The 27869-nt window shown below is 39.3% G+C and overlaps 1 protein-coding gene across 2 annotated transcripts in view; it reads right to left on the reverse strand.

The window, feature by feature from the left end:
• Window positions 1-27869, reverse strand: part of asic2 (acid sensing ion channel subunit 2) — a 425453-nt gene that overhangs the window by 128928 nt on the left and 268656 nt on the right. Inside the window, exon 1 of one of the 2 annotated variants that reach the window (XM_006802990.3) lies at window positions 1156-3537. The exons of the other annotated variant lie outside the window; for it this stretch is intronic. Coding sequence (XP_006803053.1) covers window positions 1156-1848 — 693 coding nt within the window. The 5' untranslated portion in view covers window positions 1849-3537. Of the gene's footprint in view, window positions 1-1155; window positions 3538-27869 lie in introns of those variants that run through there. 2 annotated transcript variants of the gene reach the window in all.

The raw sequence follows: 27869 nt of genomic DNA on the forward strand, positions 1-27869 counted from the left end.
CAATCAACTGTTCAGCCAGAGCACTAATGCAACTAGTAGCAGTAGTAAATGAAAAGTCTTTGGTAACATAGATCTGATAAATTTACTTCTTGTCAGATTTGTTGTCTTCATTCAAAACCAAAATGATAGCAATTAAGACAGTAACGCTAGCTTGTTCTAAAAGAAGGAATCTATGTCAACACATGGCAAATGACTAATATTCCATCTGCTATATGTACTCCTCAAGACCTCAAATTAGACTTTGGTTAAATCTGTGGAGTTCTAACTGTTTTCTTCAGCTTCACATTCAGTATACACCATGTGCTGTACGTGATGTTTTGTCTTGGTTCCTTTTACGCGGGTTATTATTTGAATTTATTGCAGTAAAAGCAGACAAAGCCACTAATGATGTCAAAAAATAAATACTAAAAGTCTAAACTAAAACCTAAAAAGTAAAATCCAAATATATTTAATTGTCACCAGTCGAAAAAAACAACTATAATTACGCTCACTATGGATTTGTTTAGATTTGTGTGCATTTCATACAGATACTTAATCCTTTCTCCTTCTGTTTCCAACACTGAGTACATAGTAGAAAATGAAAAAAAAAAGTTTCAAACACAGCTTGAGCTTCAACGTTTCCACAGAGAAAACATCTGCCATGGTTCAAACATGGCAAGGGAGCCCACGAGAGAGCGTGGGCACAGTAATCCACCAAACTCACATCCGCAGAGAAAAAGAAGATGAGTGATTAGACACAGAGGCAGTAAACTATCCTGAGGCAGTACTGTTAAAGAACATTTTTGATATGTAGGGGTCGTTTAATAGCCATTCTTGCCCACGAGCCGATAATTAGCCCATTTCATCTGTGTTAATGTATGATAATGGCTACTGTCATGCAACTTCTGAAAATGCATAAATTCATATCCCTTGGTTATTTTCTTGGCCAAGAAGTCTGGCGGTGATTTAATAAATGCAGAAAATGATGTTTAAACATTTTTATGATGACCAACAAAGTTTTAACAGCCAGTTATGCGTAAAATAGATTTTACAGTCTTGTGTATTTAGGCTTACTACCGCAAAAGACGAGTTGCTTCAGCATGATGCAAATATTATTTTAACTTTTATACTGCAGTTTACTGCTTTCAGAAAGAAAAACACAAGAAGCCGACTTACAGAAGAGAAGTTGTGAGCTCCACATGGCTCTCCTCTATATTTGCAGGACAGAAGCATGTCATCCAGTTGGTGGCTCAGTCTGTCCATAAACTCCAGGTTGGTCCCTTCAAAGTTTCTGGGTGGGAGAAAGAGCCTGAAGTCTGACAGTTTCTTGAACCAGGTGCGACGGTCCTCCTGAAGCAAGTCCAAAACCATGGGTCTCACTGTCCGGTTAGCAAGCAGCAGGCCCAGCCAGTGGCCAGCAAAGTACAGGTCACTCTTGGTGAGTTTGTAGAGGCGGATAGGGTTATTGTTACAGATAGTGACTGTAGGGAAAGCCAGTTCTTTGGCCCATTCAGTGTGGACTCGCGTGTATGTGGGAAAGGAAAGCCAGTGGAGTAAGCGGTTGGAGGACCAAGATAAAAGCAACCCTACAGAGGTGCAGAGTGCCAGAAGCCAGAAGGCCCTGCGGCCCACAGAGCCACCAGGGACGCAAATATGCCGCAAACCGTGTAGGCGTGTCCTTGACAGCAGAGTGGAAGTGACCTGGGCCAGAGTTGGCTTCGGATGAAGCCGCTGACGGCCTTTTCTGATCATGGCCGGGGATCCCCTCCGGAGACAGCGCCCTTCCAAGGCCATCGCTGTCCACAGTGCTCCTAAAGCCGCGGGAAAGGCTTCATTTCCCAGCCAGGCCTCAGGGGCTGGGGCCCACATGTAGCTCCAGGATAAATCCACTACTGTAATCCACACATGGATATGTGTTGGCCCTAAAAAACACTACAGACCTATTGACTTTGAAGTGCATTAACACTGCATGCACACACACACACAAAAAGTGATCTTACGAAAGCTGTGTGTTTTGAAGCTGGCTTCTCTTATTGGTGCAGGAGCTCTTTTGAACTGAGGAGCAGCTACTTGTTGGTCATTTCTCTTGGTCTCTCCATGTGAGAGCGCTCCAATCATCCAGCTCAGCAGGGACAGAAAAAAAAAAAAATCAGCTAGGCAAATGTGCTCCAAGCAAGGTGTCTTCTACATGAATGACTCCAGCATCCACGGCAGTTAGGGTGACAGTGAACAAGAGAGGATGAGACAGAGAGAGCGAAGGCAAGAGGAAGAGGGAGGGGAGGAGAGAGGGAGAGAAGAGGACAGAATACAAAATACCACGGGCTTAGTACAGAGGACAAAAAACAAATGAAAGAAGGGAAGGTAATTAAAATAATGAGATGACAGAAGACAGAATTGGTTGGTGTGGTGCAGTCCGCGAGAAGAGCCGTGTTCCAGCGCTGTGCTTTGTCTTCTTTTGGGTTAAGTATGTGTTTTTGAGCTTCACAGCTTTGCAGAAGCATTCATCAGCCAGAGGCAGCAATCACTTCCTTGTCACTATTAAGCATGTGGTTTAATTGAATTCACAAAAGTCTACGATCCTCATTTGTTTTCTTCTCCCACTTTCTTTAGTTCTTTCTGATGTCACTGATCCGCTCCTCGTCTGTCCCCGAACTCGGTTTTCACCGGCGTTATTAGGTCCTGCAGGTAAACACGGGACGGCTTCATCGTGCAGCGGACCCGCTTCTCAGCAGCGCGGCCACAGTTAGAGACGTACCACAACACACTTTCACATGGAGAAGGAGGCACTCATGCACGTACACGGACAAACACTCACAGCGGTTTCCTGCGGGAAACCAGACCAGAGATAATCTGTTCTGTCACACTCACATCTCAACATCTCTCCCCCCTTCTCTGTCTCCTGTTATTCTTTCTTCTTCTTCTTCCCCCCTAGTTTTTTCTCCCCCACTCACAGACAGGATCTCTAATCTCAATATTCCCCTCATGTCTCCGCTCCTCCTTCTAAAAATACTCTCTCCAAATCAAATCCATCAACTTGCCCTCATGCTCCTCCTCCTCTTGTCTTTTATGTCAGTCAAGCCCCGTAAGCTCGACCTCCTGTCGGGCACCCCCACCTCCTCCTCTTCTTCTTTTTCACTTTGTCCGAGCACTCCCTTGCTTTTCTTCCATCAGGAAAGGCTTCTGTGTGCGCTTTCCTCTCTCCGTGTCCTTGTCAGCTTCATCCAGCTCGCTCCCTCTCCCTGGTCTGAATGACTTCTCTCCTCTCCGTGATCTCTCTTTTTTCTCCCCCTCCCTCTCTCGATGTCTCTCACGCTTTTGCTCCTCTGTTTTGCTCTGCTTTTCAGGCAGCTTGTCCCCCCATTGCTCTTCTTCTCCTCCTCCTGCGCCACAGCTCTGTCCACGCAGCCGGTGAGCCCGTCACTGATGAGAGCGCCTGTCTCTCTCTGTGCTAACTTGCGCCGTCCTTCGCCCCCCTCTGTTTGTCTGCTGCTGCTGCTGAGCCACACAGCCTCAGAGCGATGAGAGGCTGCTGTGTGCACGCAGTGCACAAAAGCCACGCGTAGAATCTCTTGTTCTCTGGGTTAATTTTTTTTTATCTCATTCTTTTAATCCTTTTTATTTAATAGAGATTTTAAATTTGTTTGGAAAAACTGGCTTGGAATAAAATGGATTATGCACTCTTTGCCGACTTTAGCTTTAGTCTTTAAGCACTTTGTCTAGTAAAGGGACCATCTTCCCTCAGCTAAGGACCTGCTCATTGAGATACACTGGATTTTTCTCTTAACTTTAACTTGAAATGATCCACTAAACCTTAGACATTTTAGTCTAGCAAAATAATAAGCGAAAAGAAAATTATATATATACACATTTTTCTTTTGATTAATTCCAAGCTGCTCGTACATTTGTCCTTGTTCCTTAACCTGAGTTTAGATCGCAGGTTAAGGAACAACCACTGATTTTTTTTTGTTATGTCTTTTAATATCTCAATAGCAAAATTAATGTGACCCAAATAGACACTCTGGTTTTGGTATGTTTAGTGCTATGAATTGAAAAAACTATTTAAATCATTCATTTTTACTTTCACATTTTTTATTTATATGGTTCTTTGTAAGTAGCGCTGGTGGCCTCTGTAGTTCTATAAAGACAACGACCTTAATACATACCAAGCAAGGCTGCATATTCAATTCTCTGAGAAAGCTCATTTTATTTTTCATAAAACGTAGAGGCATAGTTCAGTCTTTGAGCGTGTCCTTTGTGGCTCTGAGCAAAACAACCTTCCACACAACAAAATGTTATCTTATTACCTCGTTACTGATGTAAACCCACCTTTTGTACCATTTTTTTCCTTTTTTAATGGTGAAGGATTATTGCATTGCTGGTCTGCAAATATCACTTGCGCCAACAAGCACTCTCCGTTTAGGACAGTCAAGTTAAATAGCCTTCGTCAATGCAAGTAAACAGACAGCTTCAGAGCCAACTCGCTGTAAGGGCTCTTGTTCACCGAGTTCTGCAATGCATGGTTTTGTAAAATTCAAGGTTTCACTCATTAACATTCAGTAATGTTCTTGTGCCAATTATAGAGGAGACCATTTTCTCCCTGTGTGATGAAAGCTATTTTTCCATTTCATTTTAATTTTTTAGATTGCTTCATTAAACTCCCCTAAGCTGCTCTCTGTTTCTACAGAAAAATGTAAAATAAAGCTCAGAATATAACCCCGTCTATATAATTTGTCAGAACCTGCAATGTGTGGTGGTGGCTCTGAATAATTATCACGATATTAGATCATTTCTGTAGTTGTATATAATAAATGCCAGAGACCAAACGAATTAATATAAAACGGTTTCTTGACATCACGGGGTGAATATCGAACTCCGCGTGTGGGTTTGACATGATTTTGACTGGAACCGTGTTGCTTTTCGCCGTTCAGCTGAAAGTTCTTGAACGCTGCTTGACAACTTCTTGTGATCTCATCTTTGAATGCGTAATGATAAGACATTTTTTTTAACTTTGAACTATAAAGCCCACACATAAGTTTAAAGAAACATTTCAGGCTGTCAAGAGAAATTAGCACAGAAATCCAAACTGGCATGTGCTTCGCATTTGCACACATAATGAAGCGCATCGTTCCCAAACAGCGAAACGTGCACTGTGAAAACGTTAAAACGGGTCCATGTATAATGCATAACCAGCAAAAATACAAAGAACAGGAACACAGTGTGAAATCTGAAATGTCAAATGCGTGCATGCATACGTATTGCTTCTAACGCCTACTGTATGCTATGGTGGAATGCATAAGCACGCACACATTCACTGCTTACAGCTAGAGGCAGAGGCAGCCTTCCAGAGCTTGGATCCACAGGCTGAATAATTAGCTTGGAGCCATAAAGAGGGTTTCTCAGTCCAGCTATGCAGCCAGTGTAACGAACAGCTCAAAGGCTCAATATATCCAATTTGCAATTCTAAAACATAAGGGAAATCACAGATTAATTAGGGACACAGCCAGCCCAAACATCAGATACAATTAGACCGCATTGTATAGCTGCAGCACCGTGGCATGTGAGTCCTATAAAATAATCCGGTATGTTTTAGTCGAAGGCACTGTCACAAGATCAAAGGCCACATAGTGGCAAACTGGCAGCGAGAGAGCAGCCTGTAAATACAAACCACAATTAAACATTCATAGATTCATGTTAATGAGGCCTAGAATGTTTCAGAAGCCTGCATTAAACACTTAGTAGTTAAACAGGGCGAGGTTGTAGCTGATTCACAAGAGGGCAAGCTCCACGCTGGCCTTGTTGGTGAATGCACAGGTGAGGCTGTGTCAAGGGCAAGCAGGAGAAAGACACAGGAGGCAAAGGAAAACAGTATACATGCGCTGTGATGCCATTAATCAAAACCCCGGCTTAATTTAAAATGTTAGCGGTGGCAGGCGAAGCAATCAGTGGCTTTTTCTGAGCTGTTAGACTTTTCCAAACTAACGGCAGCAACACTTGTCATCAAGAGAAAAAAGCTTAGCGGGCAGCTTCACTTTCCATCTTCCAGCTGGACATAAAGCTTTTATTTTTTTAATACAAAGATAAGTCCCTGGGCAGCTACTGATTAAAACTTAAAGACTGATGTCTCATGGTAGCAGCTCATTTAATCATCATTCCATCTAATAGCTGTTGTCAGGGTTCATAGAACCATCTAGAGATCGCTTCCTTTGTGATGTGACAGAGGTTTGGCTTGGACTTGTCTATCATCTTCGAGTCTGTGTCAGGGATAACAACATGTTGAGGTGTGGCGCTCATTTGTGGCCAGAAAACTGGCTCCAGTGAAATCCTCAGCACGTTCCCCATCAAAGAATTCATATACTCAAACAAAGGTAGTGAATGCTGCTGTGCTCATCAATTTAGCTTAATTGATTTAACCTTAAAACAGCTGCTGCCTTGCATTAACACGAAAAGTGTCTTTGATGTAGCTGATGCAGGCAGAACTGTCCTCCGGCATTCTTCTCCTGTAGAAGGCAGTCTCTTTGGTTTATAGCAACACCTGCTCTAGATATTTTTTGTGTGTAAAGATGAGCCAGACTAAACCTTTACTAAACATTTCTCTGTTATAGACCTTTCAGTGACTTATTCTTACATTTATTCTTACACCCACTGAAATGCATTTTCTGTAAAACCTACACAGTGTTCACACCATTTTTATCCAAGCAGTCACTCTTTTTCTGTTAATCAAAAACACTGACCTCAATAGTAGTCAAAATCTTATCAGTGTATTTTTAAGCAACATTTTTTTTTTGCTCTATAAAATTCTGAGGATTAAGCTAAATAAATCTGATATTAGGGCTGCACGATTAATCGTTAGAAAATCGCGATCTCGATTCATACTTATGTGCGATCTCATTTCCAAATGACAACGAAAAAAAAGAGACAATTGTAGCGCATTTTGATCCGGGACGTAATCTGCATGAAAACAAGCGCTCACTCTTCCTGCTCAACAAATGACAAGGGCGGAGCCTTATACCACGTGATACAGAAGCTGTGCCGTGTGATGCTAAAATTAGCAGGAAAAAACAACGGAGAGCACGTCAGGGATGACGAGAAAGTGACAGGAGAAAATCCGTCCCGGTCAACCACCCAAACATCAATAACAGGAACCTTATACAGCGCTTCCCTATACACGTCGAACTTCCGCAGGCACAAAGAAATTACGGAGGCTATTACTTATCACCTGACCAAAGATATGGCTCCATCAACACTGTGTAAAACGAGGGATTTAGAAAAATGATCAACACGCTAGACAAACGCTACACAGTGCCGTCCCGCAACTATTTTTCAATTGTTGCACTACCTGCTCTATACACGCAGTGTCGAGCAATGGTGGAGACGGAATTTCAAGCAGTACAACATTTTGCGGCAACCACAAAACGTGAGACATTTGTTGTTTTTATGTTTATTTATTGTTTTTATGTTCAGTCTCAACTGTTACGAAGTTGATGTGCAGTTAATAAGTGCAATAAATATTTATATTGGAAAAGAAAATCGTGAGAGAATCGTGATCTCAATTCTAAGCCAAAAAATCGTGATTCTCATTTTATGCAAAATCGTGCAGCCCTATCTGATATGTCTTGGTTTTCTTTACTTTGTTTGTTTAGATAAAGTATGTCACTCTGTACAAACCGCCTCCATGTGCAGCAGCTCAAAAGACAAATGCTGGTGAGACGCTTAAAAACAGTAAAACGAGACAAACAAAGGAGACTGTAGAGCTGAAAGGACGTGAGATAAGTGGCAGTTATCTGTGGATTTGTTACCAGTAGCAACACCTTCAGTAATCAGTTAACATGAATATTGATCACTGCCACTTTCAGCTACGAAATTCAGTCTTAGTGAAGAGGACTATAAATACATAGGGGTGTTCAGACATATATACAAGTCACATATACAGGACTATAATTTTGTAGCTAAAAGTAATGTTTACTTTTTCAGTGAACAGAATGAGATAAATAACAGGTATATTTTTGAAGTAAAACACAAATCAGCAAGTTACTTAATTGAACATAAGCAGTCAGTCTGCTGTGCCAAATTCAGAAAAAACTGGTTCTAGTCAAGACCGACCATTACATTTTAATATTTAGTATCTACTGTTATCTACTGCTAGCTAGTTTATTGTGATGGTGCTGTATTTATTATGTTGCTCTTTTTTGTTTGTTTTCTCTTCTGTTTTTTTTTCTCCATACAGGTGATCCGGGTGTTTTGTTTGTTTTTCTTTCTCCCCCCCCCCCCCTCCTTTCTCACTGTCTCTTCTCCCCTCTGGTTTTCTTTCTCTCCCTCTCTTTCTTTCATTCTTTCTCCCTGTCCTATCCCCCAGTCATGTCTGTCCTGTTTGTAGCAACCAAAAATAAATACATAATTATAATAAAGGTCAATCAAATGGACCAATATGGCAAGGCCATGATGATCCACTTGGTAAAATAAATCCGCTTGGCATCTTTCTTGGCCTTAAGACAACAATTCTGATGGCTAAAGATCCAAACGGGACCATAAAAAGAAGAAAAAAAAAAGACCGACCATTACAGAAGTTGCCCTTTGCACTCACCTGCATACTCATTTTGATTGAAAAGTCTAAAACTCTGAGTCACTTAGAGAATAATAGGGCGCATGGTGATCATCCTACCTGTAAATGGCACAGCTGTCTGCTCTGTCGGGGCAGGAGGTGACACAACTCAAAGAAAACCACCAAAAAAAACAGTCTCAGCAAGAAAACTGAACAGTTAGCAGTGATGGAGATGCTGTAATTTAGTCTGCAGGCTGAAAAAGAAGCAGTGTTTTTTTGCGTTAAGAAAAAAGACCACAGGAGCTCTGTTGCACATAGTCAGAAAGACTTATTTTAAAACTAGCTTTCTATACTGCGAATGACTTCAGCAACTGTCTAAAAGCAGCTCAACTTGCACAGTAGGTGTTAAGTTGAGATTAAATAATGTTAAATAATGTTAAATTGCATGAAGCCCTAATGATATCTTTGGGATTGAGAAAAGAATAGAAACACACGATTGTAATGCAAAAAGAATATTAAGAACACATTTAGAAACCTAAGAATAAAAACTGAGCACAGCTATTATTTAATCAGAATTTTGAACTCGTTTATTTTATTAAATGTACGTATTATATTTTTCTTTGTCAAAATTAGAGAGAAATAACTGAGGGTTACTAGCTCCTCGCCGGCTAATTAAAAGCAGATTTGCTTCATTTTCTGCTAAATCAATAGAGGTGGAAGTGGAATGACTCCAGCCCTGATGGCTCGAGGGTGGCCTGGAGGAACCCACAATGCCGGTGCTGTCGATCGCCCAACATTACAGAAGCAAACTGTGCTGAACATGATCACCTCTATTTTTATTAATTATCAGTGGTCACAGAAACATAACGAGGCACAGCTCAATAAAAAGAGTCCACTGATGTTAGGTTTCACCTGCTCGTTCAATATACTCATGCCACATCTGCTGCCACTGCTAAATGTTTTTAATTGATTCTCCGCATCATTAGGGAGTAGATTATGATGTTCCATATATCTTATTATATATTTTGTTGCTCATTTTCAAAACCACAACTTATTTAAAATAAATCAGGAATTTTATAACACATCATTAACATTGTACTCTTAGACTGCTGGAGTAAAGTGGACAGAATCCGACAAATCCTTTCGCCTACATTACCAACAACGAAGGCTGACACCTGCAGCTTAGTCAGGCGTTCATATTTGTAATGCTAATAGTGGTTAATGAAGCCTCAAGTTGGTAAAGCTTCAAGTTGCTAAAGCCTCCAGCAGAGATGAGGTGTGTGGGACTGACCAAGACCTGTCAGCAAACAGTAATGTGAAAAATCAGATATTACCCCCCCAGTATCCATAATTTTATACAGTCACTGAGCCTCTTCGTAGTTGTTATTCATACGAATCCTGTGCTACCTCCAAAATCAGCTTCTCTTTTGAGGACAAAGGGAGCAAGCCAGGCAAACACTATCCTTTTTTTTCATCTGCTTCATGGTTGATTAGGTTTGTTTTCATGCTGCTGCTCTTTTTTATTAAACCACCACCACCTTTTTTGATTTAAAAATAGCAGGAAGCAGCTGCTTTTCTATCCTCACACCTGGCCCACATTTAGACAGAGCAGAAGGACATTTAAAATCTGACGAGCAAGTAGTTACGACAAAAAAAGGGGACGGTGCTTAAAATGTGGGTGTGCACACGTCTCAATGAATGTCCCACGTCTCAATTTAATAACCCCAAAACTGGTGTGTCATTCATCCAGCTGGACTCCAGTCCCCATGATTACACAATCAGCTTCAGTTACACTTAGAATTTTCCCCAACTGACAGTAGCTAAACACTGTCTGACAGGTTGGCAGCATCCCAGCTCCACTCTGCAAACACACTCCTAACCTTTATGGCTCCCTGCGGCCATCCACACACTTTGATAACCCCGGCCATGATTCAGTCTGCACACCAAAGAATCAACAGAAAACAATCGATGTCCTACCCTGGGATCTGCTGCGTCACACAGACAAACTTTACACTAAAAGCATTCCTGTTTCCATAATTGTTGAAGCATTGCTGGAAATTGAATTAAATGCAAAAAGACATAATGTGCAAGTCATTGAAATTCTATATTCAACTGAATTTTGTACAGTTTGTTTTTATAATGCATTAAAACAAATTGGTTAGCAGTGGTTTGACATTGTCTTGCAGAAATAAGCAAGGCCTTTCTTAAAGACAATTATGTGACATCATGTTACTCAAGACTGTCCACAAAGCTACACAATGCCTCTTCTCTTTAATTTGCATGATATGGTACTCTTGATTTTCAAACAGACTTTCAGATTTTGTGTATCCAGATGGCAATGGCAGCATTACTGGCTCTTGTTTGGGTGCTGGTAGAGTTCTGACTTGCATTTGTGAACAATCTTTGCTCACTGAACATAAACACACATTTTCAGAAGTGTTACTGAAACATTGTTGTGAGCCATTTAAGAATTGTGATTTATTTATTTATTTTTATGCATTTTTAAGGAGTTCTTAGAGGTCTTAGCTAGTAGATCATGCTCATTCAGCACTGGGGTTTTGCCTTTTCCCTTACAGATAATTGTCTGGAACTGTTACTATCTCTGAATCGAGGAGGGGGCCTAAGGGTACATCTTTCGCCATCTTACAATGCTGTGATTGCAGCCATTCCCCAACTCTCTGTGAATGGTACTCATTGCCATTGATCAGTGGTCTTTGATCAGTGGGTTTTGGTCAGTGGTTGTTGATCAATGGTCATGAGAATTTGCATAATTATGATTAAGGAACTGACCTCACAGCCCATTGTTCCTTCAGTGGGCTGGTTTCAGTCATTATGCAAATGTACTGTTTATAAGATTGGGGAAACCTGCAGTCAGCTGAGACTGAAGAAGTCACTTGGATGAGTGACGAAACGTTTCTCCCAGATAACGCTACGTCCAGATGAACAGAATCAACTTTTGGAGATGTTACTATCAGTTACTACAATATGATAGTATCTAGAGATGATCAAGTTTATGATGGAAATATTTTCCTACACAAGCTTAAAAAAGAAGAACCGATTCTTATCTTTACTTCTGAAAGACTGAGATACTCTGGTATACTGTATTCAGTTCTGATACCGACACAGTTGACTTTTTCACAACTTTTCCACTCTTTTGTTGTATAGGCTGTGAACGGTTATATAACACTGCCCAGACCTGTTGGTAGAAATAGTAATTGGGGTAACTTTAGGTCAGTGAAATCTAATTTACAATGTTTGTTTCTGCCATAACACTTATTGAGCACCAACTGCTGGCTGTTATGCAATAAGCAAACTATTTTAATTCTACCTTTTTACAAAATGAGGGTACTTAAATTTGCATTATTTGCATCGAAACTGATGAGGAAAATCAGCAAGTCTAGCTGGGTTCTACGATGGGTTTGTCCGTTTTTCCGCTGTTATACTCACTTTGCAAGTTACCCATGAATCAACACTTAAACTTTGCATGTCACGTGTTTTTCCAGGTGAAATTACTTTGTTCTTTTTTTAAAGTAATACAGTCCATAAGCACAAATTGAATTAATAAAGTAACACTATCATCAAAATAGGCTGAGTCTCTGAAGGCAGTCACAAATATGTGCAACAAATAAGGCTAAAACTTTTCTCTTTCTTGCTTCGGGCAACTAGCAAACATTAAAAACTCTCACCGTGCATGCTCACAGCTTCTTGAGTGTGTCAGACTCGGTAGTTATCAGCTTGCTCTTGTACAGCTGGTAAAGATTAGCATGTTGGTCCTTTGAGCTCAGACAGCTGACTGATGAGAGACATCACTCTGCTGCACATTTAAGATGGCTGGGAAGACAGAATCTGCAGCTTTGACTCATAAAAATCTTGTTAAATCACAAATTGAATTTCCAGCTGTTTTTTTCTCTTCTGATTGGCAGGAATTCATAAAGTACACCAAAAGCAAAGTTTCACTTGTGTCACTATAGACCCCGGACCTCACCCACCCCCTGCAAAAAAAGAAAAAAAAAGTCCATCATGTTTACGTACAATTAGCATCCAGGTGCAAATGTATCATTCCCTTACTAATGATACAAGTCGCACTGCAGCTTTGCTTGCCGTCTTTCTCTTCATTTTTTTTCTGATCATTTTTCTTACAACAGGATTTGTTCCAGGGTTTCCATGGTAACACTGGCTACAGCTTAACTAACAGAATGACCAAAGACTGAACGTGGCAACACTCGGGGTTAAGGATCTACGTTTTTCACCTTTACTAAAAATAAAGCCAATTAAATTTAAAATGAACCCATCCTAGTCTAGGCTCTTAACAACAACAGAAAGGATAAAGAAAATCTCTGTTGGGGAGTTGAAAGCTCAGAGCCGAGACTGCCACAACAGTTCCAGCTAATGATGCCATTAGTGCTTTGGAGCACCACAATCAATCAGAGAAGTGATTAGCATGAGCATGTACAGAGAGTCGGGCCATTAGTCAAATGGGCCGTGTATAACCTTCAAGACATCGAGTCATCCGACATGCTTACACCTGCACACTAGGCGCATCGCAGGGCAAGCAAAAAAACATACAAATAGCCTTTATTAATACATGTTAAAAAGTATAATTATGTTGAGAGGGGTGTTGTGTTTCCATGGTAATTTTAGAGCGAAATAAAACGAGATCCAAATTTAGTCAAAGATTAAGTATGTAGGTAAGGTACCGCAGAGCTGTCTGACCTGAGCAGTAGAAGCAAAGTTTACTTTTTAAGCGAGATGGATTAATGGTCTACCTCTGAATGCATTCTGTTGCATAATAAATGGAAATGAAAAATGTTTCAGGCAGATGATTTAATGGAAAAACAGCAAACGCCAAGCTGACACTGAGCAAGGCCAGATGAGGGTGCTGAGGTGAAGCAAGAGAGAAAACACAGAGGGCAGTCAACGCTTTTGTTAAAATGCAACCGTGGAAATCCATCTGTCCTTAGCTCCATAACTTATGTCAAAAGAACAACGATGTCTCTGAAGTGATTAATTTTGCGCAACTTTGAGCAAAACGTCATCTGGATTTAAAGTGAGTGGAAGTGTTCGGCAGATGTAGCAGAAGTGGCGGTGACTGATGGTTAAAAGATTTAGTTAATTTTGATCAAATGCGACACTAATTTATTTCAGAATATGCAAAGAATTGTCAAACACTGATACTTCATAATTAATGCAATTTTAATGATGCGGGGATTTATGAGAGTCGGAGAGATGGCCTATGCCAAATTCATTTAGGGAGTTGATGACTTTATGTTAACCCCACGTTAATTTATTCAGAGCTTCGTGTTTCTAGCTCGAGTCTACCTTAAGAGCTACAGGTTTATGCACGGAGGGACAAAGCACAAGCAGATAGGGAAGAAAATATGAACAGCTTGGATATACTGGCACTGCATGTATTATTTATTTATTTTTTTCACACTTCAACACAAGAGAACAAGAAGAATGTGTCTGAATAAAATAATCAAAAATCTTTTGTAAGCAGCGAGTGAGGAGAATATTTAAAGAAACAATCGAAGCACAGTTTGATGAGAAAATCCTGGTGCTGCTCAGTTTTCTCTCATTTGTGAACTTCAACCAATGTTGAATAGCTGCATTATATTTGTATTGTAGAGATCGATTTTCACAACTGTAATGGATACAAATCACCACTGAATTAGCACATTTATATCTCACCTGGCTACAGGGCGACGCTCAGCATTATTAGTTGCAGTATCCACAATAACGCATTTAATGACTGAAAATGAAATGAATGAAAAAGATGTTAAGAAAAAAGTAATTAGAGATATTGCAAATAAAATCCATTTGTCATGATTCAATAAGACCCACATCATACCAGATAAAATGGGGGGAAAAAACCCACACACACTTTTTCTCTCTGTCTTGAAATTCGATAAGAAAAAATTATGTTATTACTTCTTCACTGTACCTCTAATTTGTCTTAATTCCTGTGATTTATTGGGGCTATTTGATTATGACAAAACACATAACTAAACTTTAGTTTAGAGAAGCTTGGTCAAGACTGAGATCTCAATTACTTCACACGATTGCTCATCATTTATTGAGCTTTTTGCTATTCTACATGTTCACCTATTAAACGCTTGTGACGTTCATTTCCTTTAGATGGGTCCTTTTGAACAAAGGGCTCTTTTACCTGCATCTTTGGGTGAAAGGGAGTAAACTAAGACTGAGCTTAAGCTTTAAAGAAGGAGCCAAAACACTGCACTGGATTTATATTCAGCATAATATAAAATAAGTGTTTCACAGAAGAAAAACATATGCAGAAAGTAAATGCAAAAAGTTGTTTCTTTGTAAGGAAAATCCTGTAATCATAATATGTTGAATTCATATTGTGATCAAGCGTTAACAGTTACCCAAGATCAGAGATGGGCAGTAACGCGTTACAAGTAACGTTACTGTTACTGTAATCTGATTACTTTTTTCAAGTCACGAGTAACGGTAATTAGATTACCGTTACTTTCCCGTAGGAACGCTGCGTTACTGCGTTACTAAAACCGTGATTTTTTGCGAGAATGTCTCATGACAGTGACGTAAGCGAGTGCAACGTTTGTGACAACAGCTGTGTGCAGATCAACAATGGATCATATATCGAGTGCAGAGAGAGTATGAGCGTGCAGCGTTTAAAAGCGTGGAAGTACTGACCTTATTTTGAGTTTGATTCCATAAAAAGTGACAAAAACATTAGTGTCCGTTGTGCGTGGGAAGAAAACTTCTTTTTACAGCGAAAAAAAACCCCTAAACTTCCAAGCAAGCACCGGGAGTGCGCTACCACGTAATGGGAAACTCACAGAGAAACTCGCGGATTCTTCCACTGACCGCTGCGGCACACCTGCACCAGGGTAAACCTCCGCCTACCCCACTCCTGCTTTACAGGTGAAAATAGAGCAACAGGACCGCTAGTCTTTGACTTTATTTATTTTCTGCTGTGTTTTAATTGCATCTATTTGAAAGAGTGAGTGTAAACACACACACAAAAAAAAATTGTGCTGGAATGTGCAGAAAATAAGTTTAAATGTTAAACAAATTTCTTCCAGACAGAGAATGTTGCATATAATTAAATTTTTGCTTGATGCATAAAGTTAAAAGGTTAAAACTAACAAAACAAGTTTTAAAAAGAGACTTTTCCATTTGATTACATTTTGTATGATGATTATGTAGAAAAAGTAGAATTGGGCTGAAAGATCTATCGCTTTATCACCTATTCAGGTTGTAAATCGTGTTTTTAAAAAGTAACTAAGGAACTAAGTAATTAATTACTTTTAAAAATAAGTAATCAGTAAAGTAACGGGATTACTTTTCTGGGGAAGTAATCTTTAATCAGTTACTGATTACTTTTTTCAAGTAACTTGACCAACACTGCCCAAGATTAAAAAGACTCACAGTTTCTTAACTTAATATAAATCCTAGAATTTTCCTCTTTATGATCAGTCCTGTCATTACATCTTCACACGCTCATTAATACTAGGTGTGCTGTTCCTTAGCAACTCAAACTAGGGCCAAACTTCAAAGAAATAACGTCCCTTCTCTTTCCATGCCATAGCTTATTAACCAGCAGGTAGTTTAGAGCATATAAGCTATTTTAAATCAAAGTGCAAAGCAGAGGCAGCAGTGTAGCTGGAACTGAAAATCTAACATCAGCATCAGTCAAAATACCCTCAGCAAGCCTCCACTCTTTGATTTAACCGTGAAAATTATTTTATTGAACTTTGTCACTGTGGCCAAACTATACAAACAGGCGGGCAAGTTATCGTTTTCCTCCCAGATCAGAGTAAATTTACACCCAGCATTCAAGTTTTTGTTTCACTCAAATACTATATCTCCTGAGAATGTATGTCTGATGAGTCTCACAACAGTACAAGAACCTTGCAGCTTTCAAATTTGCTGGGCGGGCTGCAAAGATAATACCCAGGATCAAAACTCCTCACACTTGTCAACAGTGGATGCTTCTCAGGGAGACAGAGGAAGGACGGAAAGTATGAGAACTGTGGAAGACATTCAGTGGGAAGCCTGCTTCCAGCTGTTTCCCTAAGGAAACATCGACCCTTCTGAGAATCTGCTTTTAGCGGCGCGCAAGAAGAAGACTGCCCTGGCACAGCACTGTAAGTCCTCCCATGAATTAAAGATGAGCTCAAGTTATTCTTCTGGCTTGAACTGACTGGAACAGATTTACAATTTGCATTTTATTTGAAAAGAACATAACAATCGCATTCTTTCATTTCAGGATCATATGTGACACATCGATGGTCAGTTTTCCAGGTTGCTCGGGGGATGATGGAGGCAGCATTTCAGAAATAACGGTTAACTGTGTCTGTGTGAAATGTGTTATTTCAAGGCTGGGCAACGCTTAGAAAAAAGGGATCTTAACGTGAAAGATGGAACCATGTGAAATTAAATTAAATATAATTATTATTTTATTAAGTAAAGGTTTGTGATGCAGAACATCATTTTAAAAATGACTGAAAATGTTATATTTATATTTGTGAAAAACACTTTCTTTTTGTTTGTAACGTTCTTACAGAACTTGTGCATCAAACAGACAGATGTGGCACACAGTACAGCTGTGCTTTAATCTAAAGACAAACATCAGCCTCACAATGAAAACGTCAACATGCTGTTGTTAAGTGGGTATGTTTGCCATCTCAGTTTACTGTGGTCGTATGCTAATTTGGATTAGCAAATTACACAAGTACAACAGAGGCTAATGGCTATTAAGCAAAGTACTGACAAACTGAGGCCATTTTCACTCGTGCACTGCAGTTGTGAACGTTTCTAGTCACTACTTTATAGATGTACTTCATAGTTTCATAGTAGTTTTATGTTGTGTTGATTTTCTTGGGTTTTCTAATTGTTAAATCTTTTCAAACATTTGTTATTTCCAACATTTATTGTTTATGTTCTAGTTTGTTGTATTTTGATATGTTTTGTCTTTTTAATCCACTACACCAGCGGTCCCCAACCTTTTTTGCGCCACGGATCGGTTTATGCCCGACAATATTTTCATGGACCGGCCTTTAAGGTGTCACGTATAAATACAACAAAATAAAACTAGTACCGGTACGAAAAAAAGAAAATTTATTCATAACACACGTGAAAAGACCAAGGAAAACCGAGTAAACAATAAAAACGATAACAAAATAACGCTGAAAACCGATAAAAACCCTGAAAACTATACATTTCACACCTGAGCCTCAACTCTCGCGGCCCGGTACCAAACGACTCACGGACCGGTACCGGTCCGAGGCCCAGGGGTTGGGGACCGCTGCACTACACTACAACAATACTAATTTGATGATGATGGCAGTGTTCATTCAGGTGATTGTCTAACTTTATAGGATTCTTCCCCGGAACACCGTGGGTATGAAACTTCAAGAAAATCTAGACAATCATTATTGATCAATGATAAACGTCCTCTTTTTCTTCTTTTCTTCTCCTTCCGGCTGCCTTGTTAGGGCTCTGCATTGTGGATCATCTGCCTTGATCCCACCCTATTCCTATCATCCGCCTCTGTCACAGCAACCCTCTGGACTTCTTTACTGCATCCTTGAATCTTCTCTGTGGTCTTTGTTTTCCTCTACTTTCTGGCAGATCCATCTTCTACCTCCATTGCCCAGCATATCTACCATCCCTCCTTTGAACAATCTAAACCAGGGGTAGGTAACTCCAGGCCTCGAGTGCCGGTGTCCTGCAGGTTTTAGATCGCACCCTGGGTCAACACACCTGAATCAAATGATTAGTTCATTACCAGGCCTCTGGAGAACTTCAGAAATGCTGAGGAGTCATTTAGCCCTTTAAATCAGCTGTGATAGATCATGGACACATCTAAAACCTGCAGGACACCGGCACTTGAGGCCTGGAGTTGCCTACCCCTGATCTAAACCATCTCAATCTTGCCTCTCTAACTTTGTCTCCAAACTGCTCAACCTAAGGTGTCCCTCTGATATACCCATTTCTAATCTTGTCCATCCCGGTCCCTCCCAATGAAAATCATCTTCAACTCTGCCACCTCAACAGCGGGTCTCACTAGCATCTTGTAGACATCCTCTTTCACTCTTGCTGCTATCCTTCTGTTACTAATCACTCCTGACACTCATCTTCACCCACTCCATTCTGCCTTCACTCTTCTTCACCTCTCTTGTGCTCAGACCATTAGTTTGAATGGTTGATCTCAGGTCATCAGCACGAGCCTCCTTCTCATTCATAAGCATGTATTCTGTCTTGCGTCTACTGACATTCATTTATCTTGTCTTCAGAGCAGACCTCCACCTCTCCAGGGTTTCTCCAGTGCTCCTCACTCTTGCTACACATCACAATATTGTCTGCGAATATGCTAGTCCACAGAAGCTCCAGCATGACCTCCCCTGTCAGCATGTCTATCCCTCTGGGGACACAGAGGTTAAATACATATGAAACACATTTTTTAGTCATATACGCCTGCAGTAAGTGAAGTACAGTCTAGAGCTGTTACAATATTGTACAAAAACTGTTTATTAATGTAATTAAGCATATAAGCTGATGGATTAGAAATGCTTAAAACATGTTAGATATAGTGTGACTCCAAAGAGCAGCAGGTTAACATGGCCTCAAAAGCCACTCACACAATGAGCCATTATTTTTCAGCTAGAGGCCTGTGATTGTAAAGTACAAAGTACATTATCTGGCAGCAGCTCTTACCAAAGTTCAGTGCTTCTCACAAGAGAAGTGAGAAAAACTGCTTTAATCTAGAACTTGTTCTTTAGACCTAAAGAACATCAAAAGTTCTTTCAGGTCAGTGCTGGTAGACTGAATGTCTTTTTTATCTTTTAATCTTTTTTCTTTTCTTTCTTTTTTTAATATCCACACCTGGTTGAGTAAAAAGGAAAAAGCATCTGAAAGAAAAGTGTGGCTGTGCACTCCAAACAGTGTCCAGCCAGATTATTTGTTATGCTGACAGTGAAGGCACCTTGCAAACCTATGAGCTGGCAAACTCTCTCAGCACACTCAATTCAGAGTGTAGCAGTGGCAACAACCTTGCTGCTTAAGCCAGGAAAAGCAGCCCACTCCAATGTGACCACCTATAAATTGGGATCTATTGTAGGGCATCATGTCCGTGTCACATTGTATGCATGTGTTGCTTGCACACACATTCAAGGGCTGTTATATATAATGCTTATATGTGGGATGTGTAGATATGATCTGCTTGACAATGGTTAACCTAAAGAATTCTGATAACAGCCATTGTCACAATAATGCAGAGGTTCAAACTGTGTCCTCTTCTGCTTCTTCACTACGTTATGAAAATCCCTCACAGGTGGAAAATCTTTCAGCTAGCTATATCAGTATCTTCAGCAACAGCTACATGCTGATGCTCACAATAAGGGACGCAGAATCAATTTCAACTGCACGTCTTGATATATGGAGAAGAATGCAATGTACACACATGGCTCTTACAGAAAAGTCTGTGTGAAGCATGAATAGCTGTGTGTAAACACATCATTATCTTCTCCAAGCACAAAAAATGAAAGGACAGGGATTTGTTAGAAGCAGTGCACAACTCTCGGGGCAACACTGAAATATACCAGGTAGATGTGAAATATATAGAAACTATTTCTTTTTTTATTTCCTTTTATTGTATTTAACCTTATAGCCTTTACATGTAGCCATCCCTCTCATGTTGTCTTTACTCTTGCAAATACAGTTGATGGAGTTTAACTTGTAAAGGTCAGAGATGTTGAGCAATAATGAGATTTGTTGAAGGGCACCTGTATTAGGCTTACACCAGTGTGTGGCCTTTTTCGGTTAAAAATAGAAACTGTAAGAACAACAAAGACCTCGATGTTTTGGCACTTCGTATTTAGTGACCTTTTTATCTAAAAAGCTTTGGGTGTTTGGTATATTACTGCAACACCGTCTGAGCAAATGATTATCTTTTTATATAAGTGTGATTAAAGTCAAACAGTAAGTCTGTGTAGGGTTATTTCATTAGGTACATGGCATAAAACACTGCATGAGGGGGAACAACTGAAAACACTCAAGTTACAAAACGTCTGACATGTAATACGAAAGGTTTTTGCTGAGTACCAAACAATTATTGTTCAGATGACTCCATCCACTGTATGTATAACTGCAACGGAGGTGAAGAGGAGACACGTTTTTCACTAATTGTCACACATCAGGAATTCTTTTCCTCTGTGGCAGTAAAATGCTGTCAGAAGCTCCCATAGATTCAAACACTTTAGTCTTTGAAGGTTAAAAGAGACAATGCCATCAGACATTAAAAAACTCAAACTCAGCAGCAACAAAAGACTTAGCTAGAATTAGCGCATTCAGCCTAGATATTCTGAAAAAATCAAAGTACGATGAAAAATAGCACAAGAACTAAAATTGACATAGAAAATGATAATTTTGCACATAATTCAGAGGAGCAGTCTTTCCTATACAGAGCTTCTGAACAACACAGAAGTTTGTCAGGTATATAAAAGACACAGAAGCCATTTCTTTTTTTAAATCTTGGCAAGGACTGGTACGTTAAAGATGCACCTTTAGTTATTAAAAGCTTCACCGTCACAGTGAGGATTCGTTAGGAGTCGGCACAATTGCAAGCAGAACAATAAAAGTAAAAACTACAAGTACTGTAAGTATTAATTGTAACCAAAAGAAGAGTGGCACAGAATGACCAGAGACAAAATACAGATTACACAAACATTAATTATCAAGGTTGTTCCTTTATTCTAAATGGGTATTTAATAAATCAAAGCTGCTGCTCAGATCTATGTTTTTGAACAACAAGCTTAATGGACCCTAAGAACATGCTATTAGGGTCACTATTAAAAACAGCAGTTTAACGGCATCACCCAGTGAACAAGTATTTGTGCTGCGATGATACTGTAAAGAAATAATGTTGAAATAATGATCTTTGAAGAGAGCTGGACCTCGGGGTTTTACATGAACGAGTGCACTGACAACTGTTAGCAGAAAGCACTGCATGTCTTTCTGCACAATTTTAGCTTTGCAACACGTTGGAATAACACCAAGCAGGAGAGGAACGCACTGTGATTTAGAAACAATACTGAAGTGCAACATGCCCCAAAACAGCAAATATATCTCATCAGCATCTAAACAGGCACGGAGTTTCGAAGACGCTGTTTCAGCTGCTGTCTGTTTAATAGCAGGATGCACATGATAAACTGCTCTACAGGATGGAAGTCTGATTTCTGATCAATTGTTTGAGTGCTAATGTTTTCACAGGAGAATACTGATAGAAAGTTTAACCCATCACTCATGTGCTTGTCTTGTAAAATGTCTACAGAACACAGAGGCAGAATTTTGTTCTCGAACACATATTGAGGGTTTGGCTGGTCCAGTCTAAATGGGATGAAATCTTCCACTCCTTCACTGTTGCAATGGTAGTATGGAAATGCGACTATAAGGCTGTCAGTGCTGAGACTGGTCACCACTGGGAATGGGAGTCTTGCTGAGTTTGGTTAATTTGCTAAATTATTGAATTGCAGGCCTTGAAAGTTTAATAAAAAACTCAAAAATACAACCATTGATGGGAAAAAAGGTTTATTTGCATGAGCCGATATTTGATTACACAGTGTGAGAAATACTATGCGATGACCACAGCATCAAGTCGAAATCTTTTAACTAGGGTTTCATGGATTGTAAGTGGGGCTTGTCACCTAAGGGAAAGTTCAAGGATGCTTTTGCTCCCCTACAGATTTGTATAAATGTAGGTGATGATATTTATTGTTGATGGACTTGTCAAACAACTGCAGTTATTTTGAAATGGTGAAAAATACTGCATTCCACCAGTCTTGATAAATAAACGTGCTTTCTGAATTTAGAAATACACCACGCACAGCCACAAACTCTCCAGTTGTAGTAAGCAAGTTATTCTTACTCTCAGCGGCCCATATTTCAATCTGTTTGATGATAAAAATCACAGAGTGCTGCCGTACCACGACCAAAGAGCGGACGACGAACTGTAAAATGTTTCTGACAGACGGCCTGATATTTTATAGCAGAACACACAGACAAGCTTACAGATAAAAATATTCACAGCAAAGCTTGACTTACGAAAATGTTGGTTAAAGCGACCTATCCTATGGATTGTATGATGTAATATTTTTGGATTTTAACCTCATGAAAAAACAATGAAGAGAAATCCAAAAATGATTCAATGATTTTATCACAAAATACATTTTAAAGAAAGAAATGTATAGATGGACATGTTGGTGCACATATGTGCTATTTATTAAAATCCTCTCTTGTCGTCAGAAAATGAGAAATATTCAGACATGCTTGGGAAATAAAAAAAATTGAAAGTACTGGGGAAACATTATAAATGTCTCAAGGATATACTGCTGCAAGCATTTGACCCAGACGTATTATGTACAGACACACTGCCAGGCAGCTGATGCTGACGTATCAGTAAACAACTTCATCAATAAATGACCTTGAAGGTGGCTCTGGATTTAAAATGGACAATGAAGTTAAAAAATGAGGACAAATGGAGCTATTGGCAAGATCTCAGAGTAATAAATTATTATTATTATCATCATTATCATCAGACATGGTGGCACAGTGGACATGTGGTTAGTGGGGTGAGGTTAATTGGTTATTTTAAACTAGTTGTAGGTGTGAATGTGAGAGTGAATGGTTATCCGTCTCGCCCTGTTAGCCCTTTGACAGACTGGCAACCTGTCCAGAGAGTACCCCGTCTCTTTTCCACCATAGCAGCTTGGATAGGCTCCACCTTCACTGAATTAGATAAGTGGTTGAGGTTATTATTATTACCAAATGGTGTTTAATGGGTCGCTTTATCATAAAAAATGTCCCTTTCTGACCCCAGTGCTCACGGGAGAATAATTTGCCCCATTACAGACCTCATTTTCATTTGTTTCCAAGAACTCCACACACAATTTAATTATTTTTTCAGTAGGTCTTTGTTTGCACATTTCTCTTTTACCAGTTTAACATGTGCTAATTTGCAATGTCTATCCATTCATCCATCCACTTTCAGACACCTACACATCCCTTTCCTCAGTCACATCCTCCAGCTCCTGGTGTTTCCAAGGGGACACTTCAATGTGAAGGCGTAGCAACTCTACTCTTAACTCCCTTTAATGTACAAACCAACAGTTTTTAATGTATTTTGCTAGTTTTGTTGTTTATTAGCGATCGTCAAACAGTTTATAGATACAGTAGAACCATGTCCCGCTGCTGTTAAATTAAGGGAAGATGTACATTTGAAGATGAGGACAAAAAGAACAATTATTCTTTTAATTTTTTTCTATCAATGACTGAAAATTCAAGACTCATGTTGAAATAGAAGCACTGAGATGGGGAGGTCAAGTGCCAGTTTTATCAGAATCCTTTGCAATAACATCGCATACAGTGCCATCACAAAAAAACAAAATGCTAGCTTCACTCAGATGCTTTACTCACCTTCATCTCGTCAAAGTTGATTTGTGAAGATGGGAAGTACAAAAAAAAAGAAATCAGTTTCACTTGCGAATTTAGCTTCAAAAGGCATTTCCTGCTTTTTCTGAATTGCATCAACACAAACATTAATAATGAGTTAAAAGTAAAAACTCACGAATGACACAGTGAATACGGAACCACATTTGGTGTTAGCACAAGTAAGAATGGAAATGAACTTGTTCGTCTCGGGTGTCGCAGAAATCAAGTTCCTAAAGGGTCCTCAAAAAAACAACATCAACACAAAGAGCACAAAATCATTCCCCAAAAAGTGCCCATGATCAAAGCCAGGCAAACAAACAAAACACCACTTTACTGGTTTCACTGCTTCTTAAATTATTTCTAAGGACGTCTCTGTTCTCTAGTTTGGACTGCAGTGACTTGCAGACTGGCGTAATTGTTTTCCCGTTTATTACTTTAAATTATAGGCCAAGAAAACAAAAGAACACACAGTGCGAATAAGCGCGGTGCTTGGAAATAAAGCATGTTGTAAGTGAAAGGGAGAAAAAACAAAACTTTTGTGGTGTTAACTTTAACCACTTTGCCTGTCAATTTCAAACAATTTATCTGCTGGATATAAATACATCAAATCATTTTCTTTTCAAAATTGGCATCAAACTAAGGTTCACTTTTTCTCTAATATGAATATGCTGTATTTAGATTTAGTGTGCAGCAGTTGCTTTGCTTCAGTAAATGTCATACTGTTCAACAAGATAGCAGCTAACAATCTCTGAGAACATCCTACTAAGAAAACCACTTAAGATGCAACATTTTTATGCTCCTTACATTTTTTTAGACTCATCTTCTTTTCGGCTTTTTTCGTTAAGCAGAAAAGACCCAAATTAGGCTCCAAGATTAAAAAGACTTCAGGGAGATCTTCCTTTCGATGTATAATCCTAGATATCTTTTATTAATTGAAACCATTATTAGGTGTTGCATAATGATCAAATGCACATTACGGCACTGATATAAAAAACCTCAGTAAGAAATCAAACACCAAACACCATCAAAAAGTGATAATTACATCCTCTTTAACTTTAAGCAAAGAATTTTGTTTTGTTTTTTTTCTAAATTTCATGGCATTATCTTTGTCCACAAAAACATTCAGGTTCACTATAGAGTTAAAAACCAGCTGGAATACCGTCATGAACCTGAATGACCGAAATAACACTGAGCATCTGAACAATGGTACTACTGAGTAGTCACAGTTATTACATTTTAAGGTCGTACAGAGACAAATGCTGTCAGTAGTGCAGTAGCGGCCTGCAGGGCCAAAAATTTAAAGGCGATGTCTTCTTAGTCAACACCCCAACATGATGCTTTTAATGATCTCTAAGACCGACATATTCATTCATTTGACTTACAGGACCTTTTTTAAATTCTACAATGCATTAAAAATACTTTCCATTGTAATTTCCTGTGTACGATCTGTTCTCTGATCTCCTGAAAGCTGACAGCGTCATCATCGTCTGACCCAGGACTTCTCCCCCTTGGAGGAAACAAATCCATCTTAGTACACGTTTTCCCTCTCAGATAAGATGTCACCTTTCATCTCCTGTGACAGCACATGCTGAGATTACTTCAGTATGTGCTGTCTACTTCACTGTTCTTTTGGCAGATGGGGGAACTGCTAATATCTTGTCAGCCAGTCCTATAAACTGGGCTTTGAAACCACAGAAGCACACGCTGGGCTACATTGTTTGCCTCCACTAGCATTCGCTTGGTGGGAGATCCAACTGTAAATAGCGTTAAATTCAGATTAAATGATCAGATTATTTAATTTAAACATCAAATTTGCTGGATATTGTTGATGAAGAGAGGTTTAATTGTGCACTCATGTGGTCCTCAAAGCCTTTATTTCAGGTTAGAGACTGAAATAAAGGCATATGGTAAGAAACTTTTGATCAGTTGTTCAAAGTGGTGTGTATTTTGATGTAAGACTTTAACCATTAGTTGCTGTCCACATGCAGCAGCCTGGATTAGCTCGAAAACTATTTATTAGCAGTAATTCCAATAACAAATCAAGTAAATTGCACACAAACACACTGAAGTTAAAGAGTTGAGTTTCCAACTCAAGAAACGGTGCCAACTGAGAAGCATGTGTATGCTCGACAAATCAGCTTCACAACCCAACGTCAGCTGTGTTTTTGTGTTACTGCACAGCAATCTATAATCAGTACTGAACAGAAACAGCTGGAGTGCAGTTAGAGCCCAATGATCTCTTACAGAGGCTGGACAATAAAAGGACGGCCTCCTGTTGAAACCGCCCACCCGGTGTCTGTGTTTCAAATGCTAATCTGAGCTCGTTTCTTCAGCTCAAAAGGATGCACCCACTGTGATGACACTGACACCTGTGGGATCAAACAGCACAAGCTTTTGAACTGGTGAGGAAATTTTGCTCTCATGCAAGTATAGATTTCTGTTGCTTGTGATGCCAGTGCAGTGATTTATATTAGGCTGCCATATAAGGTGTTTTCGGCAACATGTTTTTGTAATATTACTCACCAAAGTGCACTGAGGGCGAACAAATACATTTACTTCATTGCAAAAAAACCAAAAAGTAAATAATAATAATAATGATAATAAATTCTATTTCTCTACCTGTGTTGGCACATAATTGACACCACAGATTGACTACTGTTGAAGACATTGGCAGGAGTGTGTGAATTATTATTATTATTATTATCATATTAGAATAAACAAAATAATGGATGCTTGTGATTGAAACATCGTGCAGCACTAACATCCTTATGTGGTAGCTGGTTTGGTTAGTTTGGTAAGTTAGTTAGCTCAAACCTATATTTGACATTTCTATACATCTGTGCTAAGCTAATATTTATGAATCAGTCACGTCGCTGCATTAAAATGTGCTGCAAAAAACAAAGACCTGTCAACATTTGGCGTTTGTCACTGAACCACACGTATCCTTCAGGTGTAACAATGATGTTGAGCGAATTTTGCATGTCATAGAACATTTGCAAAATCTTCTATGTTGTTTTTGCAGCAAAGAACTGGAGGGTGTTTTTTTTTTGCTTTTTTATTCATTTATTATCTATTTATTTATTTTTATTTTAATACTGTTCTCATCCCCTTTATTTCATCACATTTAGGCAGTTTTTGCTTCTTCTTTTTTTAAACACCATGTTTGTGACCTTTTGTCTGAATTTAACATTAGCATTCATGAAACATTTGCATTTCAGTCGCCTGCAGGAAAATGGTTTGTATTAATAATAATTACATGTGCTCTCAGTGCATATATGCATTATGCACAGATTTTTTTTTTAGAAAACATAAAAATACACGAGCACTAAACAATACTCCCCGTGACAGAGTCACTGCAAAGTTGTATGTGGACAATCATGGAAAAAAATATGAGAAAAACATGAACAAATGAGACTTTGGTTCCACTAAAATTACCCTAGATTATTTTTTATTCATAATATTTGTGAATACATGATAAAAGTAGGGATGGGTATCGTTTCGGTTTTATCCGATACCAGTACCAAACCGGTACTTTTGAAATGGTGCCGGTGCTTAAACGGTGCTCGAACCGGTGCTTAAAGAATGGAGAACACAAAATTGGTCCAAAAACCTCTCATGTTCAGCTGTTTTTTTGTAAAAAGATAACAATGTTAGCCTTTTTTGCAGCTATAGGGGATTTATGGCATCACTCTTGGCTGGAAGCAGTGCTTAATCAATGGAAAAAACACAAACTTTGTCCAAAAACCTCTCATGTTTAGCTGTTTTCCACTTTTTCTTTGGTCATTTTAGCCTTTTTGGCCAGGGTGAAGGGAGTATCTGCCATCAAACAAGAAGACAGCTGCATGTAACTACGACGGTGTTTGCTAGTTCACCTTAC

This window comes from Neolamprologus brichardi, chromosome 4 (genome assembly GCF_056152115.1).
Source record: "Neolamprologus brichardi isolate AB-2024 chromosome 4, ASM5615211v1, whole genome shotgun sequence".
NCBI classification, from domain to species: Eukaryota; Metazoa; Chordata; class Actinopteri; order Cichliformes; family Cichlidae; genus Neolamprologus; species Neolamprologus brichardi.